General features: G+C 37.9%; 2 protein-coding genes across 2 annotated transcripts in view; both read right to left on the bottom strand.

The window, feature by feature from the left end:
• The window catches only part of NELL1 (neural EGFL like 1), a gene marked incomplete in the record, with an annotated part of 909119 nt that overhangs the window by 287014 nt on the left and 602851 nt on the right, over positions 1-19254 (bottom strand).
• LOC102494733 (isocitrate dehydrogenase [NAD] subunit gamma, mitochondrial) lies at positions 3347-5134 on the bottom strand. The gene has a single exon (XM_014587212.1). It carries the CDS (start codon positions 4694-4696, stop codon positions 3533-3535), a length of 1164 nt encoding a protein of 387 aa, XP_014442698.1. The 5' UTR covers positions 4697-5134; the 3' UTR covers positions 3347-3532.

Genomic DNA, 19254 nt, shown 5'->3' with positions numbered 1-19254 from the left:
AGAGTGGAAAGAGTCAAGAATGGTTACCAGTTCTCATCGATGAAGCAACGTATGTGAGGCAGGCACCGTGTGGTAAATTTTAAATACATGAATATAGTGGTACAACGTGCTTTCAAAAATGGCCACAGCAGGGAACCAGCAGTTAGCATAATGGCTATGTCACTGGACTCCCACGTAGTCAACCAGGGTTCACGTCCTGGACCCGGTGGCTTAAAACTCACGCTGGGCGCGTGTGTGTGCGTGCCTAAGATCCCTAGAGGAGAATGGAGGAGAAGGGATTGCGGCATGGCCATCCCCTCTGGGGGGTGATTTCTCACTTTCTGTCTCTCTGTCTCTTTCTGTCTGTCTGGCGAGCGCACACGCCCTATAGCGAAAACCTCTCCAAAAAAAAAAGCCACAGCAATAATACTTACCATCTCACGCGACTTTTGCAATGTGACTTTCACTCTTTTCTCTCAAAAGGTAGAACTCATCCCTCCCATTCTTAAATCTGGTGTGCCCCTATAGCCTACACTGACTGACTAAACGTAGTAGAAATGGTAATTAGCAGCTTCCAAGATGAGCCTTCAGAGATCTGCAGCCTTGGTCTTTGCGGCTTAGAACACTCCTTCTTAGAACCTCAGAGCCATGCTGTGAGGAGGCCAAAACAGCCACATCAGACAACCATATGGAGATTACCTGACTGCCAGCCGGGTAAACAGCCATTTTTGACCTTTTAGTCATGTCAACACTTAACACCTGGAGTGGAGTGGCGTCATACCAAATAATCGCTGCTCTAAGCCACTAAATTTTAAGGTGATTTTTTTCATGAAGGGATAGACAACTAAGCTATCTTGTTTGATTTTACAGTAATCCCATGAAGGTAGACGCTTAACTTTCTTTCACAGCAAACTGGAGACCAAATACTTAAAGCAACTTATCTAATGTTACACAACTTTTATGTTGCTGTGCTGAGATTAATGTCAGTTATGGAACCTGAGTAACTAAATAATCCGTAAGCCCATTAACCAAAATAGAGTTGTAATAAGAAATCAATTTAGAGAACAATCAGACAACTTGTTATTCTTTTTAAAACCATATTGTAGGGACCAGCAGGTGGTGTGGTGGTTAAGGAGCTGGACAATCCCACATGGCCACCCACGGTTCGAGTCCCAGACCTGGTGGCTTGCTTTTTCATTTTCCCTATCTCTCTCCCTCTGTCTCTCTCTCTGGTCAAATTAAAATAAAATGAATGAATAAATAAAATAAATAATTCTTTAAAAAATATTGTAAACAAAGTTCAGTAAATCGATAAAGCCTAAATGAAATTAGCCAATAAGCACAGATGAGACATCTCGGAAAATAGAGGCCATTTGCTAACCACCCATTTTACCTTCAAGGCTTTAGTTTGCTTTAAAGAGGAGCGATATTGTAAAAAGAGTGTTTATAAACTGAAGTCAAACAAAAACAGTGAGCAATAGTTTAGCTTTTATGGTCCACTACTCCAACGTATGAATAAATGTAAGTCACTTTCTTTCCTTCCCCTCTCTCCCTCCCTCCCTGTCTTAAATATTAGGTAATCAGAAAAATCATGAAGTATTTTTCATGTTTTTCTATGCAAAAGTGCATCATGACTTTTCCAACGTGCCCTAAAAGTCTGTCCCTGTACTAGTTTCTGATGCTATAGTAATGACTGACTCCATCACTACTCTTGCCAAGAAATGCTTGTATGATAAAGTTAAAAGAGAGGGAAAGGGATACTGAACATGTCATCACAGAGACATAAACACGAGATAGAACAGAGAGCTCTGGGGGCCCTGGGTGTATTACCTACTTGATATAAGCAAGGGATGGAAAGAGAGTGAATCAGAAAGTTGTTGACTAAGTTGAGCCCTCTAGGATGAGGAGGAATTCATCTATTAAGGGCAAAGAAACCAAGACCACATGCAAAGGCATGAATTGGAGAGGATCACTGGTTCTTCAACCACAAACTCTGCACTTTCTCCGGAGTGCCATGTTGTGTTGAAATGGGCAGGAGGCAATAGAAAACATGACCCTGAAGAAGAGAAAAGGAATCCTGAACATAGGTCTTTCTATCAAGGACAAAAGGAACCCACAGAGTAAGGAGTTCTAAGAAAACAAAAGTGATATGAATTCTAGTGCCTTTGGGGAAGATCAAGCTTGTTTCATTGCAGAAGATAGATTAAAGGGGCCTAAACTACAACCAGCACACTAGCGAGGAAGCTAGACTTGCAATGAGAAAAATGGGGAAGTTACCAATGATGTAAGAGGTTGATGAGAAATGAGGTATTGCTGAAAGAAAAAAAAAAGTTGCTGAATTCAAGAGAAAGAAAAGAGATTATGAGGACTTAATAAATGAACAGATAATATCTGCCCCCCGTAGTTAAATGTTGGTTACAAACCAATAATGTGTAATGAATTAAAATAATTTACACAGTTCTCTTCAGAATTATCTTTTTAAATGGCATATAATAGATAGTAATAAATATAATAATCTCTTAATTATTTTTTGCTAAAAGGCATATGTGCTTCCTTGAGAGAGAAAGAGACAGAGAGAAAGTAGGAGAGAAAGAGGGCCATTGAGAAAGCATCCCCCAAGAGGGATGACAGAACTGCAACCCTCTCTCCTCCACTCTCCCCTCAGGATTTTGGGGACACACATTCAGGTGCCCAGCATGTTTTCAAAGCCACTGGTTCTGAGACTCAAATCACATAGTCAGCCATGAAAGATTGAGCCACCTTAACCACCACACCATCTGGCTGGCCTAAATATAATCATTTTAAGTTTTGTGTAGAGAGGAATTGTGGGCTCAGTGCCTGTTATCTGGAGATTTGACAGCGATATTCCAGAATCCAACTGGAATTTCAAGAATTCCCTTTCAAAGATAGCTGTAGTGACCAGGAATGTTCATGTGTGAACAAGAACACAGGAGAAAAAAATCCCCAACATAAAGGTCGTAAAAAAGACCCTGAAAAACGATGGGGTACTTAAGAGGGAGTAGAAAGTATTCTGTGCTAGCTCAGCTTTATGTTATCTTATTTATTATTAAAGTTACAATGTATATCTTGTAGGCAAAGTTTATTGCACTAATTAACTCATTAACAACCTCTAGAGGGAAGCCAGACTTCTCTGCAGGTTGGTTTCCTGAATTTTAATGATCCAAATAAGAAAAAAATCAGTGTGTCAGGTTCTGGGAAAGCCCCAGGACTCCTCAAACAACTCTGATTTATTCGGCATATCATATCATTAAGAAGTGAGAATTTTGGATTAAAATAGCAAACCATGTCCTCAATTCACTTATGACACAAGAGAGTTGACTAATTTAAACAAGCAAGATTTATAGCATTTTAATTTAGTGGTAAAAAAATTGGTGATAACTCACTCCCCCTTTTCTAAATTGGAGTGGAGGGTAGGTTATTTCAGAATCTACACTCACCAAGCTGTCTGTCATTTCTGAATGGGGAGAGTAAAGATGAAGAGTGGGACAGGAAGGTCTTTGGGGGATAACTTAAACTCCAAGGCACTGGTCATTTAATTGACCTTTTGGATATGGTTCATGATATTCTGAATGATGTCCAGTGTAGTGCCCTGGCCTCCGACATCTGGGGTATGGGTATTTTTATTGTCCATAGATGCCAAGACGGCAGTACGGATAAGGGTGGCATAGGAGTGGAGTTTGAGGTAATCCAGCATGATGCAACTTGCCAGCAGGATGGCAGTAGGGTTCGCTATATTTTTGTTGCATAAACTCTTGCCTGATTGCCTTGAAGCTGTCTCAAACACTGCATACATGTGTCCATAGTTGGCTCCCGGTACAAGGCCTGCTCCCCCAACGAGCCCTGTGCAGACATTGTTGATAACGCTGCCGTAAAGATTGGGCATGACCATAACATCGAACTGCTGGGGCCGGGATACCAGCTGCATTGTGGTGTTGTCCACAATCATGCCTTCCAAAGTGAGCTTTGGATAACAGGAGGCCACCTCCTTACAGCACTGGAGAAAGAGACCATCTCCCAATTTCATGATGTTGGCCTTGTGCACAGCTGTCACTTTTTTGCGTCCCATTTTCTGAGCCAGCTCAAATGCATATTTAGCAATGCGCATCGACTTGGCCTTAGTAATGATCTTTAGGCTCTCTATCACTCCTTTTACACTCTCGTGTTCCAAGTTGCTGTATTCGCCCTCTGTGTTTTCCCGAACAACTAAGATGTCTATGTCCTTGTGCCGGGTCTCCACACCTGGCAGATTCTTAAAGTGAACGACGTTGGCATAGAGGTCTAGGGTAGTGCGAAACACATTGTTGAGGGACTTGTGAGATGGTGGCAGGGTGTGGTCAGTTTCAATGTTGCCCTTCAAAGCCACGCGGTTTCGGCGGACTGCCATGATGCCGTTGTGAACGTCCTCTTCACAAGCAGTAGCAGTTACCCACACTTCCTCGAAGTCCACAGGCACACACGCATGTCTGAACACAGCCTTGACGTGCAGCATAAGCTCAGGCCCAAGGCCATCCCCTGGGATCATCGTCACCGTGTGCCGTCCCCCATACTTGGTGGATAGAGGAATGTTGCCATGTAAAAAGAAGTTCCTCATGGGGATCTTCTGGCCAAGAAAAATCTCCCAAGAATGGCCAAGAAAGGAAGGTTGGAAAATTGCCTTGGCAGAGCAAATGGCTGCAGTCAGCATCTTCAGTGTCATGATTGTTGAGACTGATTCAAATTATGTGAAAACATAAACTCTTCCTCTTGCTTTGAACGAGTGGATCTCTGAATCTATAATTCTTGCCTAGGTCACAATTCTCTTTTTCTTCATATTCTATTCTAGACAGACATTCTACTGTAGTGAGAGCTAGACAAGAGAAGTGATGTCTAGACTGTAGAAAAGACAAACATTTGGCAGTTTAGATAATAACTGATTAGGCACATTCATGTGCTAAGTTCTGTAGGGCATATTTTTAAAAGAGACTTTATATTTGTAGAGAAGTTTTAGAAGTGAAATTTGCTACAATACTGACTTTTAGATATTTTAGAGAAGTTACAGCAAAATTAAGTGGTGAGTACAGACAATTTCCACATACCCTGCCCCAGTATAGGCATAGTTTCCTCCACTATAAACACCCGGCATAGGAGTGGTACATTTGTTAGGACTGATGAACCAACAATGACACTGTAGCATCACCCACAGCCAAAGGTTGACTTTGGGTTCATTCTTGGTGTTGTAAATTCTGGGTTTGGACAAATGTCTTAATGGAATATTTTCACCACTATAGTTTCAAACAAAATAATCTCACTCTCTTAAATATCCTTTATATGTCACCTAGTCATCTCTCATTCCAGAACCCCTGGTAACCAATAATTATTTTACTGTCTCCATAGTTTTACTTTTTACAGAATTCCATATAATTGGAGCCATACAGTATGATATTTTCACATTTACTTTTTTCACTTTGTAATATATATTTATGATTCTTCCATGTCTTTTTATGGTTGAGTAGTGCATTTCTTTTCACCACTGAATAGTATTCCATTATTTAGATGTACCACTGTTTATTTTTCCATTCACTGACTGAAAAAATATATTGGTTGCTTCCAAGTTTGGGTAGCTATATATATATAAAGTTGAAATAAACATCCACATGTAGGTTTTTGTGTTGTCCTAAGTTTTCAACTCATTTGGGCAAACGCCAAGGAGAACAATTGCTGGATTATATAAGAATGTGTTCAGTTTTGTGAGAAACTTCCAGTCTTTCAAAGTGGTTGTATCATTTTACATTCCCAAAAGCAATGAGTAAGAGTTCTTGTTCCTCCATATCCTTGCCAGGATTTGGTGGTGTTCGTTTTATAAATTTTGCCCTTGATAATAGATGTACAGTGGTATCTTGTGATCATATTGTTATAATTTGTAATTCCCTAATAACATATGGTACTGATGATCTGCTCATATGCTCCTTAATTATTAGTATATCTTCTTTGGTGAGGTATCTGTTCAGGTCTTTGCCCATTTCATAATTGGGTTGCTTATTTTTAAAGTACTTTTTGTCTATTTTAGATAATAATCCTTTATCAGTATGTCTTCTGCAAATACTTTCCCCCAGTCTGTTGTTGTCTTATTGTCTTGGTAGTGTGTTTTGCAGAGGAGTTTTTTTTTTTAATTTTTTATTTTAATAGTTCCAGCTTTTCAATTATTTTTCTCATGGACTATGCCTTTGATGGTCTATCTAAAAGGTCATTTCCATACCCAAGGTCACCTAAAATTTCTATGTTATCTTCAAGGAGTTTTACAGTTTTCCACTTTACATTTAGGTCTATAATGCATTTTGAGTTCATTTTTGTTAAAGGTGCACAATCTGTGTCTATATTTATTTATGGACATCTAGTTATTCCAACACCATTTGTTGAAGACTATTTCCATTATATTGTCTTTGCTTCTTTGTCAAATATCAATAGACTTTATTAATGTGGTTATATTTCTGGGTTGTTTTCTTCCATTAATCTATTGTTTCATTAGTAACACAGTGTCTTAATTACTGCAGTTTTATAGTAAGTCTTAAAATTGAGACATGTCAATCCTTCAACCTATTTCTTTTCTTTTATTATTGTGCTGGCTATTCTGGGTCTTTTGGCTGTCCATATTCCCTTCAGAATCAGTTTATCAATATCACAAAATATTGGATCAACTGGAAAGTTATGACACATTTTTGCATAGAAAAACATAAGAAAATATGTCATGATTTTTCCAACTTAACAACTTCTTGAGATTTTTTTATTGGAATTGCATTGAATCTATAGATGATATTCAGTAGATTTGACATCCTAACAATACTGAGTTTTTCTACCCATAAACAGATTTAGCTAGGATTTCTAGAATGATGTTAGAAAAGTATTGTGACAGGAGCTATCTTTGCCTTCTTTCTAATCTTAGAAAAATTTCTAACTTCTTATTAACTATGATGTTGCTGGTGAGTTTCTGCAGATGTCTTTTTGAGGAAGTTCTTTATTCTTATTTTGCTAATATTTTTAATCATGAATGGGTATTGGATTTTGTTGGATGGTTTTTCTGCATTCATTGTTAGGCTCATGTAATTTTTCTTCTTTAGTCTGTGGATGTGATGTTCCATTAACTGATTGTCAAATTCTAAAACAGTCTTGTCTACCTGGTTTAAATTACACTTGGTTTTCGTCTACATACACATTTTTAAATTATTGGGTTTCATTTAATAATATTTTGTTGAGAATTGTTATATGTATGCTGACAAGAGATACTGGTCTTTATTTTACTTTTCTTGTAGTATGTTTTTCTGGTTTTGGTGTTAGCATAGCTGATCTTATAAAATGAATTTGGAAACATTCCTTCTGCTTCTATTTTCTAGAAGACATTGCAGAGAATTGGTATAATTTCTTGAAGTTTTTGTAGAATTCATCACTGAACCCATCTGTGTTTATAATATTATTATTAGCTCACTTTTAAAAATAGATATAGTCCCGTTCAGATGATCTATTTCTTTTCTTGCGAGTTTTGGTAGATTGTGTCTTTCAAGAAAATGATCCATTTTCCTAAGATTTATTCATTATCCTAGAAATGTCCAGGAAACTAGAGTGATGTCTCTTCTTTCATTATTGATACTAATATTTTGCATCTTTTTTTTTTTTTTAGTTAGTTTTGCCAGAGGATGTCTTTGACCATTCTTTGGTGCTAAAAGAGACTACCCAATTGGATAATTTATAATAAATATAAATTTATTTGGCACATGATTTTGGAAACTGGAAAGTCCAGAAGCATGGCATTAGTATCTGAAAAGGGTCATTCCATGGTGAGAGGGCAAAAGGTGGAAAAATTACATAAGACAGAGAGAATTTATGAGGGGTGGACTCTTTCATAAAACAAGCCATTCTCTTGAAAATACCCCACTCCTGCAATAGTAACAATCTATTCATAACAGTTTTGCCTTCATTTCCCATTTTCCTCTTATTGAATCTCATGTCCCAAAACTGTTTCATTGCAATCAAATTTCCACCATATTGATTTTGGGGGACATGCTCAAATCATAACAAGGGTTATCAATTTTATTGATCTTTTCAAAAACCAGATTGTATTTTTGTTAATTTTCTCTATTTTTCTCTTTCAATTTCATTGATTTCTCCTCTAATTTTTATTTCTTTTCTTCTGCTTCTTTTGGAATTAATTTTCTCTTTTTTTTCTAGTTTCCTTTGGTAGAAACTTGGATCACTGATTTCATAACTTTTTCTTTTTTCATAATATATTCATGCAATGCTATAACTATCCATTCAAGCACTGATTTAAATTCAGTCTACAAATTTTGATAAGCTGTATTCATTTCATTTAGTTTGAAGTGTTTTTATCTCTAGAATTTATTCTTTGACCCATGAGTTAATGAGGACCATGTTGTTTAATCACTTTTTGGAAATTTCTAGCTATCCTTCTGATATTCATTTCAATTTTAATTCCACTGCAACCTGAAAGAAGACATTGCATGATTATTTCTGTTCTTCAAAATTTCCTAAGTTGTGTTTTATGGTCCAATATATGGCCTATTTTTGTGAACATTCCATATTAGCTTTAGAATGTGTTCTGCTATTGTTGGATTGAGTTGCTAATAGATGTCAATTACATCCACTTGGTCATTGGTACTTTTGAGTTTAACTATGCCCTTACTGGTCTTCTGCCTACCTGATCTGTTTACTTGTAACAGTAGAGTGTTGAATTCTCTAACTAAAATATTGCATCTATTTTTCCTTCTAGTTCTACAGGTTTGACTCATATATTTTGATGGGCTGATGTTAGGAATACACATGAAGGATTTTGTCTTCTTGAAGAATTGACTCAATATCATTATGCAACATACTAGTTATTTCTGATAACTTTCTCTGCTTTGAAGCCTACTGTATCTGAAGTTAGTATAGCTACTCTCACTTTCTTTTAAAATATTTCATTTCATTTATTATTATTATTATTATTAATTTACTATAGGGCACATGTGCTCACCAGAGAGAGAGAGAGAAAGGTAAAGTTAGTAAGCAAGCAATCAGGTGTGGGACACAAATCACAGTTGGCCATGTAGGAGTCCAACAACTCAACCACCACACCATCTATTCTCACTTTCATTCAGTTAGTGTTAGCATGGTATATCTTTCTCCATCCATTTACTTTCAATCTACATGTTTCTTTATAGTTATATTTATGGGCATGTATGCCCAAGCTCAGGGAGGTTCTGGTATACAAACCCAGGACATTTCCCATGTGGGTGCAGTGGTGTGCTACCACATCACAACCTGCCCTCTAATCTTAGTCTTTTATTGAGTTTCTGCCTTTGGACTGTGAACTTCCCAAGTGCTTCTCAGTTTCCCCTATCCCAACACATACAACACCTTAGGTGGGACAGAGTGGCAAGAGTCAACTGGAGCTGTGTATTTCTCCTCCTTGTGAAAGGCTAGAAAGTGACTTAAGCTGGGTATTTCCCTTCCCCAAAATTAATTAGACTCTAATTAAACCTTACAATTTAAACTGTAATAAAGCAGCTTACCTTGTTAAGAATGTAATGCTCTGGGAAATTTCAAAACGGTTCCTTTCCTCTTCCCATGACAGAGTATGGTGGGATTTTTTTTTTTTACTCTAAATACCTGGTCAAACTCCTGAAGATAAAGCTTACAAAAGTTCGGGGACCCCTTTAGCTGTCTGCCCTCTGGGGTTCTTAACTCTCAGAACTGTCAACTCTAAGCCTGGAGCAATTTGTCAATATTATTTCAGGATTTTCTAACCTGATACTAGTTGCCACAGAGGTTTTGTTTTTCTGCTCCAGTAAGTTGCAATTCTTTGTTTTCACCTATCTTTCAAATTATGGAGGCAGTAGTTTCCCTGTGACTTCAGGGAAAACTGACAGATCTAAAAAGAAATTCTAGGTTTGCTAAGTTTGTTCAGTTTTTTACTCATTGTTAGAATGAAGTAATGACTTTCAAGCCCCTTACACATCCCAGCCAAAAATTAGAAGTCTATCATGCTTTTTGTACGCATTTCTGATATTTAATTCTTATGCAAATTTCATCTAATGAAAAAACCAACCGGGCCAGTCCCACACCTTAGTAATTAAGAAGTCAGATCCCACATGACTGACCATACAGTTCAAGTCCACGACCCACAGCTTGAAAAGCTTGCTGGGCATGTGTTCATGTACTCCCAAAATCCTAACAGGATGCGGGATGGATAAATGAAAGAGAAGGGACCATGACCTATGGAACTGGGGGGAGGGTGCTTTCTACAGCTCTGTCTCTCTCTCTCCATCTCTCCTTGGCAAGCATACATGCCCTCTGACTTATTAAAAACAAACAAAAACATCATGGCATAGGCACAAAAACATATATGTGGAGCAATGAAACAGAATAGAGACCCCAGAAATAAACCCCAACATAAAGTCAACTGATCTTTGACAAAGGGTACTAGTCAGTCAATCCAGTGGGGAAATGGAAACCTCTTTAGCAAATGGCACTGGAAAAACTGGGTATCCACCTGAAGAAAGATGAATCTGAGCCCCTCTCTCTCACCATTAATAAAAATGAACTCAAAGTGGATGGAAGATCTAAACAAAAGACTTCACACTATAAAACTGCTGGTAGAAAACACTGAGCAAACTCTGGGAGACATCAGGATAGGCAAAGACTTCTTAAATAAGACCACCAAAGCATAGGCAATAATCCAAAAAATATATAAGTGGTATTTCATCAGATTAAGAAGTTCTGCACACCAAAATACACAGTAATTAGTGTGAATCAACAACCCTCAAAATGGGAGAATATTTTTGCAAACTATCCCCAAGGTAAGGGACTCATCACCAGAATATACAGGAAACTCAAGCAGCTTACCTGAAAAAAAGTGATTAAACCAATTAAAAGATGGGAAAATTGCTGAATAAAGAACTCTCTAAGGAAGACATACAAATAGCCAAAAAGCATATTAAAAAATGAACAACATAATTCATCATAAAGGAGATGCAGATCAAAACAATGAGATACCACCTAACTGTAGTCAGAATGGCAAAGATTAAAATAAAAAAAGATAAGTGTTAGCAGGGATGTGGTAAAAGTGGAACTCTTCTATACTACTGGGAGGAATGTAAATTGGTCTAGCCACTGTTGAGAACAATATGAAGGTTCATCAAAGACCTACAAATAGAACTACCATATGATCCAGCAATTACACTCCTGGGCACCTACCCACAGGATAGGAGAATGGTCAGTCAGAAAAGTGCTTGCACAACTATGTTTATTACAGCATTATTCACAATTGGTAAGACATGGAATCAACTTAAATGTCCACAAAAACAATGGATTGAAAACATGTGGCACATATACTCTACGGAATACTACTGAACAGCTGAGTAAAACAAGCCAGACTATGAAAGAGAGACACTGTTTGTCTCTACTTAACATATAACAATTGTCCACACTCTGTGGTGGAAACTGAAAGATTAGAGGACATAGAAACATTGAAAATGGTTATGGATATTGGAAGACGGGAGAAGGGGGAGAGTATAAGGAAAGAAATTAAGGAAGAAAATAGAGAGGCAAGACATTTATGGGACACAGAAATGGATTATTATCTGCTGATGATAATGTGTTTTGTATCCTCAACTGGACTGGTGTGAAGCGTATTCATGTTGGGTAAACTCAACTTATAAACTAAGTGATGTACAGTGATTAAATGTATAAAATAAAATCATGTGACAAAATTTATGTTTTAAAATGATAAAAGTTATTTGCACAAGGTGACACCACTAATAAATGAGGAACCAAGACTTTTGTGGACTGTCTGATAAGGGAATTAAACCAGCTTCGACACGATCTTGTTTTATGTAAATGGAGTTTATACCTACTCTAATCTTGAAGATTCAATGACATAAATGTACAAGCGCAATTCATATGTATATACTATAAGTATTACATAAATGTATGTGTGAATATATATGTATCTCCCAGTGTGTTTCTGTTCAGACATACACAATACTCATAAACACAAATAAGCTATAAACAGTATTTTTTCCCACTTTTTTTTTCTGCCTTTACCTCTGTAAATCTTACAACTCAATTTACTTAATTTTGAAGGTGGAACTTTAATTCCCTAATATAGCTAAAAATAATGCACTTTTAAATAATCTTTTTTCTCTTTTTGAATTTGCCAGAGAGTACATGTCCTCACTGGATAGAGACAGAGAAGAAAACTGAGAAAGCACATCCCCATGGTGAATGGTCACACCAGAATCACTTCACCTCTGTTTTTCATCCTTGGGGATTTGCAGTATGCTGATACATGTGCCTGCCATGTTCCTCAACCACCGTGGGGGGATTTGAATTGTACAACTGGTCATGTGAGATCCAGCCACAATAACCACCATGCCACTGGTTGGTAATTAAAGAATTATTTCTATTAATTCTTTTAAGGACCTTTATTGAAGTATAGGGGTATAATTTACAAAGTGGTCTTTATTTTAAATCTATATTTTTAATTTTTTATACTTTTTTTTAAAGATCTGCTATAGGGCATGTGTGCTCATTCACACACAGAGAGAAAGAGATAGAGACAGAGACAAAGTAAAAAATAAACCCTGAAATGAGGATGGCCATGTTGTAATCCTGTCTCCTCCAGTATCCTCTTGGGATTTCTGGGCATGCGCATGCACACACACACACCCCCAGCATGATTTTCAAGTTGCCAGGTCTGGGACTCAAATCATGCAGCCAACCATGTGGCATCCAGCACCTTATCCTCTACCCCACCTGCTGGCCCCATTTTAATTATATTTTTTTAACGAATTTTGTTTTAAATTCATTTATTTATTCTCTTCATGAGAAAGAGAGGTAGGGAGATGGTACTCCTAACAGGTCTGTATAGCACAATATACTCCCAGCCTTCAGCCAGCCCTGGGTCATGACCAAACAAGTGCTCAGAATATTCAGGGAGGTAAAAATTGGAGGACATAACGTCAGTGGAAATAGTAATGGATGCTGGAGACAGTGCAGAAGGAGAGTGGGAGAAGGGGATAGTATGGGAAAGAAATCAGGGAGAAAAAAATAAAGAGGCAAGACATTTGTAGGACACAGAGATGGTTATTATCTATTGATGATAATGTGTATAGTATTCTCAACTGGACTGCTCTGAGGTGTATTTCATGTTGGGTAAATTCTCTTTATATGCCAAATTATGTATAGCAATCGAATGTTAAAAAAATAAGAATAAAAATAAAATAAATTTAAAAGTAAGTAATTTTAAAAAGAAAGAATACTCAGGGAGGTCTCTGAACTCAAACCAGTGACCTTCCCACATAGCCTCACAGAGAGTCACATTTTACCAGTGTACCACTGCCTGCCCCTTCAATGCATTCTGACCAATTTATACCCTGCATACCTGCTAACATATTTAAAATACAGAACTTTTCCATCCCTCCCAAGATCGCCCTTGTGTTTCAATGCCTTTCCCATATCCTACATCAACTCCTGAATACGCTATGCTCCTCCAGATTAGTATTACTAGAGTTTTCTATTGTGGAATCCTTTTATATCTATTCTGTTGTGTCTGGCTCATCATGTTCTGGAGAGTCAGCCATGTTGGTACACTTCTCAGTAGTTGCCTACTTTTTTTAATTATCAGCTTCATAAGGAACTCCCAAGTGTTTTTAGTAGTACCATTTTATATCCCTACCAGCCATGGAAGAGAATCACAGCTGCTCCACATTTTCACCAACACATGGTATTATATTTCTAATTTTAGTCATTCTAATGGGTGGTGGTGTTTTCTATTTGCAACACTTCTAACTAAGATGCTGGGCATGTTAAGGTTCCTCTGAACTTAGCAGCTATTTTAAGCATTAATATCTGATTTTTCTGGAAATCAACCAATCAGTCCTAGAAAGTAGATACCTCTAAGCTACCCAAAGCTTCCCAGTTATGACATTTCATTGAACATTAAGCATTTCTTTATTATAAATTGGTCATGATTCTGTTCAATTTTAAGGCACCAATGCTGATGATGCAAGCTACTGATTAGTGGGATAGATAAGAAGACTTTTTATGAGGATTTCTAAAAGGCTGCTGAAATTTGAGAAGACAAAGTCACAAACACAATAGTAGCTACCATCAGAACACTCACAATAATCTAAGGTGTTGTGCTGGATATTTTCTATATGTTGTCATAATCCAGCAAAGTAAGCATTGTAGTCCCCACTTGACAGATGAAGAAAGTGAAGACACTGAAAATCCCACTAAACTCATATCACTGTGAATAGAGATGAAACCTAGTGAAGTGAACATTTCCCCATATCCTAGAGGCCTAGTTTAGTGCTTCTCAAACTTTATCACACGTAAATCTTGGTGAAATGCATACTCTGATTCACTTCTTTTGTAAGAGAATGGGTACAGAGTCTCTCTTTCTAAGCAGTTCCCTAGTGATGCAAATGCTGCTGGTCCCTTACTAGATTTTGAGTAGCAAGAGTCTGTCTATGTCCTCACTGCAGAAGGTGTGGTCAGATTGAGGCCAGCCTTTTGTATGCTCCTGGGCAACCTGAGCACAACTCCCTCCTTTTAGAAATTCTTATCAAAAGGCTGTAGAATGGATGCCAGTTGGGTACTCATGTGCCACTTAATATGTCACATTAGACAGCTCAGAGATGACTACCACCAGTGCCAGAGGGCAGAGTACATGATGAAAGAAGAAAAGGAAGTTGGCTGGAAAATGGCCCTAACCTAGTCACAGAATTTTGTTTCTACTGATGGGCCACATTTACATAAGCGGATCATCATAGCCTCTCCTAACCCTGGAAGCAGATAAATCTCATAAGGTATAGAGAAGGAAGGAAACTCTAAGAATGAGGCTTTAACCTGGATGGTGGTTGAGATGTTAACAGCCAGACTGATCTACAAACATCCCTGCATATAATAAAGGTTCTTAACCTCAACAAAAGAAGAAATAAGCTCGGTGCTAGGTAAGTACAGGAATACTAAGCACAATGGTAATATAACAGTATCATGTTTTCACTTATGTATTAGAGTAGTAAGAGTTTAACAAAGTTTATTGTAAGGTGAGTTGAGATAGTAAAAAGGCTTAAATAAGGGAGAGAGATAATCAGATTTGCATTTTTAAATAATCCTTTGGGAAGCAATTGGGAAAGTTGAAACGTAAAATGTAAGGTGGCTGGCCTGGTGGTAGAGAGACCAACTAGTGGGCTATCTCTGCTGTGGTCTAAGAGTGGTCCCAAGTTCCACAGCCACCAGGATCACAAGGAACTGGTTAGAAATGCCATTTCTTGGAACTACGCCTACACTCAGACTCTGAATGACTGAGATTGGAATCCAACCATCTGTGTTTTAGTGAATCTAATGCATACTAAAACCGGAGAACCACTGGGTTATGAAATGCTCCCAACAGGAAATGCTGAGTAACGTTATTAAGGTGAGGATAGCAAGGAAAAAAAAAAACACTTTCAGGGATATTTAGTACATGACTAGGAAGAGGCAACTAGCTTGGGAGACACTGAACATCTTTCTTAATATATTTAACAGACTGAGTTAAATACAATCAATGAAATATGCAACCTGGAAGAAAAGAAAGTAGAGTGGAGAAATAGAATTAAAAATGTACTTAGTTTCAGACATGATACATTTCGAGAGCCTGTATGACATCCTCATGAAGATGGCCAGTGGCTAGCTGAATAAATGTTTCAGTAGCTCCAGAGAAAAAAATCATGGGTGATTATACAGATTCAAGAGTCTTCAACACATGGGACACAGTTAAACCCACAGGAATGTACGAAGTAGCCTAGAGCAGAGGTTTACAACTTTTCTTCCTCTATGACAGATGATGAATGACATTCATATGAGAAACTCCCAGGAGCATACTCAGATTGTAATGAAATCCAAACACACACACATACACATACAAACAGAAGTAGTCGGCCAAATAAAGCAGAGATTTCCAACCGTTTTTACTAGGTCATATTCACAAAAACATTTTACTAGCAAATAATTAATACAACCATATGTTAATGACCTCAGAACATGTCATTTATTTGAGAGAAAAAAATATATATGGCTTATGTAATATGAAAACTATATTTTAAACATCAAATCCAGACCCCTATGGGGCTGGCTCCATAACTTGGTGGTGAAGGCAGCCGAATTCCACATGGCTGACTACATAGTTCAAGTCCTGGAAACAGAAACTTGAGAAATACTCGAAAGGAGGGAAGAATGGGGGAGATATGATGGCATGACCATTCCCCATGGAGGGAGTTCTTTCTCTTCTATTCTCATTCCCCTTCCCAGCAAGTATAAGAACGCTCTGGCACACACACATAATAATAAATTAGACCCTGTAAAGAATATAAGAAAATAGCATATACTAATTAAGATAAAGAAAAATATCCTTATTTTATGATTAAGAAGTGTACTACAGGGGCCACTGGGTGGCTTAAGGTACTGGACTCCCACATGGCCAACCACGGTTCAAGTCCTGGACCTAGTAGCTTGAAAATCATGCCAGGTACATATGTGTGCATGCCCAAAATCCCCAAAAGAAAAGGAATAGTAGTGTTCCCATCCTCTCTGGGAGGGATGATTTCTCACTTTTCTTCTTTCTCTCTCTCTCTCTCTCTCTCTGTCTCTCTGTCTCTCTCACTTTCCCTCTCTCTGTCTCTCAGGCAAGCACATGCATCCTATACAAATCCCCCAAAAAGAAAAAAGTGTAGCACATAGCACTTATTTTTGCTCATGATGTTAATATGAATACTATTATTGCACATGTCACCTGGATGAGTGCTGTTTCTTTGATTTGGAAATCATAACCGCAGATTCATTCTCATTTGTATGCTGCAAAGGTGTAAATGCATACTCATGTTTTCTTCACTTTTCTTCTTGCTAACATTGTTCTAAGGGGCCAGATCATGATGACATATGCTGGTAAAATACTGTGCTCTATATGCTGGGACCTCAAGGGAGGTCTAGGTTTGATTCTCAGTCTAGCCTAAGAAGCTGGGCTCAGTGGCACTCACCTGTAGTCCCAGCAAGGAGAGGCTGAGACAGGAAGGCCATGAATTCAAGACTAACCTTCTCAGCATAGCAAGACTCTCCCTAAGAGAGATAAAAGTACATGTGATGGCAAGGCCTGCAGTTCCAGCTAGGAGGCTGAGGTAGAGGGTCATGACATAGTAAGAATCTGTCTTACAGAAAAAAAAAAATATAGGTTTAAGACCATATATACACAGTTTATAGGCTATACTATTTCAAAATTGCTAAAGCAATTAATGCCACATCAAGTAACCATAGTTCATGGATATTTTCGGCAGTATTAAAGTAAGCTATGAATTATGAGTAATTCGCTTACAGCTAACTCTAATTTCATCTTTTCACATATAAGCCAGCAAACACTACTGAAATACAAATGACTAAGTGTGACATCCTTCTGATGGCAACTTTGAAGTGAGTCTAATTCATTAAAAAAATCATTCACAGGTACTTAAAATTAATGCCTATGAGTAAGTGAGTAGTTATGACACATGTCCTGACTGACTGTGACACAGCAATGTGCCATGCCTCTGAAGCGAAGAAGTCCTAGATTAGCAAGAAGACTGTGAAGAAAGTGTAGAAAAATAATAACAACAAAACTGAGGACCATGTCAGTCCATGGTCTAGTGGTGGCCTATATCCCACATGGCTGACTGTATGGTTCAAATCCCAGCCTCGGTGTTTTGAAAACGACACTAGGCCTGTGAGGGAGTATCCCAACAGAATGGATAAATGGCGGAGAAGCAATTGTGCCATGACCATACCCCATTATAAAGGTGCTTTTCTCCTCTCCCTCTGTCTTTCTCTGGGAATCACATACATATCCTCTGGCAAATTAAAAACAAAAACAAAAAAACTGAGAAGTGAGGAACAACATTTTAACTATTAAAGGAAGACAGCAAGGGAAGAAATGAGCTGAGATTCAGGAGAACAAAGAAAAGGGTGTCATAGGAAATAACAAAAATGTGGGAACCAGTAGTTAGCGTAATGGCTATGTCGCTGAACTCCCACGTAGTCGACTGCGGTTCGCGTCCCACACCCAGTGGCTTAAAACTCATGCCAGGCGCATGTGCGTGCGTGCCCAAGATCCCGAGAGGAGAATGGAGGAGAAGGGATTGCGGCATGACTATCCCCTCTGGGGGGTGATTTCTTGCTTTCTGTCTCTCTGACTGTCTCTGTCTGTCTGGCGAGCGCACGCGCCCTATAGTGAAAACCTCTCCAAAAAAAGAAAAAAAAAAAAAGAAAATGACAAAAATGAGTCCTGTCTGTTAATGATGATGTGTATAATACCCTTAAGTGGACTGGTGTGAGGTATATTCATGTTGGGTAAATTCACTTTACAAGCTAAGTGATACATAGCAATTGAAAGTATAAAATAAACTTTAAAAAATTTTTAAAAAGAAAAAAAAAGAACTAAGACTTTAAGTAGCTGTAGAGGCCTCACTATATCAAGTGTGACTTGAAGTCGTGATATGTAAGATAGTGCCTTATAACGTGTCTCAAAGACTGGAACGCATATCAGTGGTGGTACCTAAAATCGATTTTAAAGGTTTTTTAGATTAATTGGGTGGTAAACAAACATGATATTAAATAACAGTGAGACACATAATGATTTCTTCTCTATTTCTTTGAGTTTTTCTGACTCTATAGCAAAAAAAAAATTAATAAGTATTTCCTACTAGTACATCTTTAATACTTCTTTCTTTTCTCTTTTAAGCAAATAGAAAATACAAAGTACCTGACTAAAATTCAAAGCATTGCTTTCTTATTTGTTTACACAGTTACCTTCTATTTATGGCAAATAAACTGACTTTTAATTTGTAAGTGTGTGTGTGAGTGTGTGTGTGTGTGTGTGTGTGTGTGTGTGTGAATACATATATTCATGAAATGAGTGATGAGAAATTCTGTTGAGAGGTAAGCAAAATCAGAACTGTAGTGATGGAGTGACTTAGAACCTCCATGAGGACATGTGGATTAATGGTTAAGAGCAAGAGCTCCAGGACCAGCCCCATAACCTAGTCTATAAGGGAGCTGGATCCCACTTGGCCCATTGCAGTTGGAATCCTGGCCTTAGCAGCTTAAACAACACGGGGGTTTATGTAAAAGCATGCCCCAAATCCCAATAGGATGGAGAGATGGAAGACAAGGAACTGCAGCATGACTACAACGCTTAGAGAAAGGGGTGCTTTCTCT

This window comes from Tupaia chinensis, unplaced genomic scaffold, assembly GCF_000334495.1.
Source record: "Tupaia chinensis unplaced genomic scaffold, TupChi_1.0 Scaffold000196_1, whole genome shotgun sequence".
Classification (NCBI taxonomy): Eukaryota; Metazoa; Chordata; class Mammalia; order Scandentia; family Tupaiidae; genus Tupaia; species Tupaia belangeri.
The sequence above is the reverse complement of the archived record's forward strand: the minus strand, read 5'-3'. Positions and strand labels throughout refer to the sequence as shown.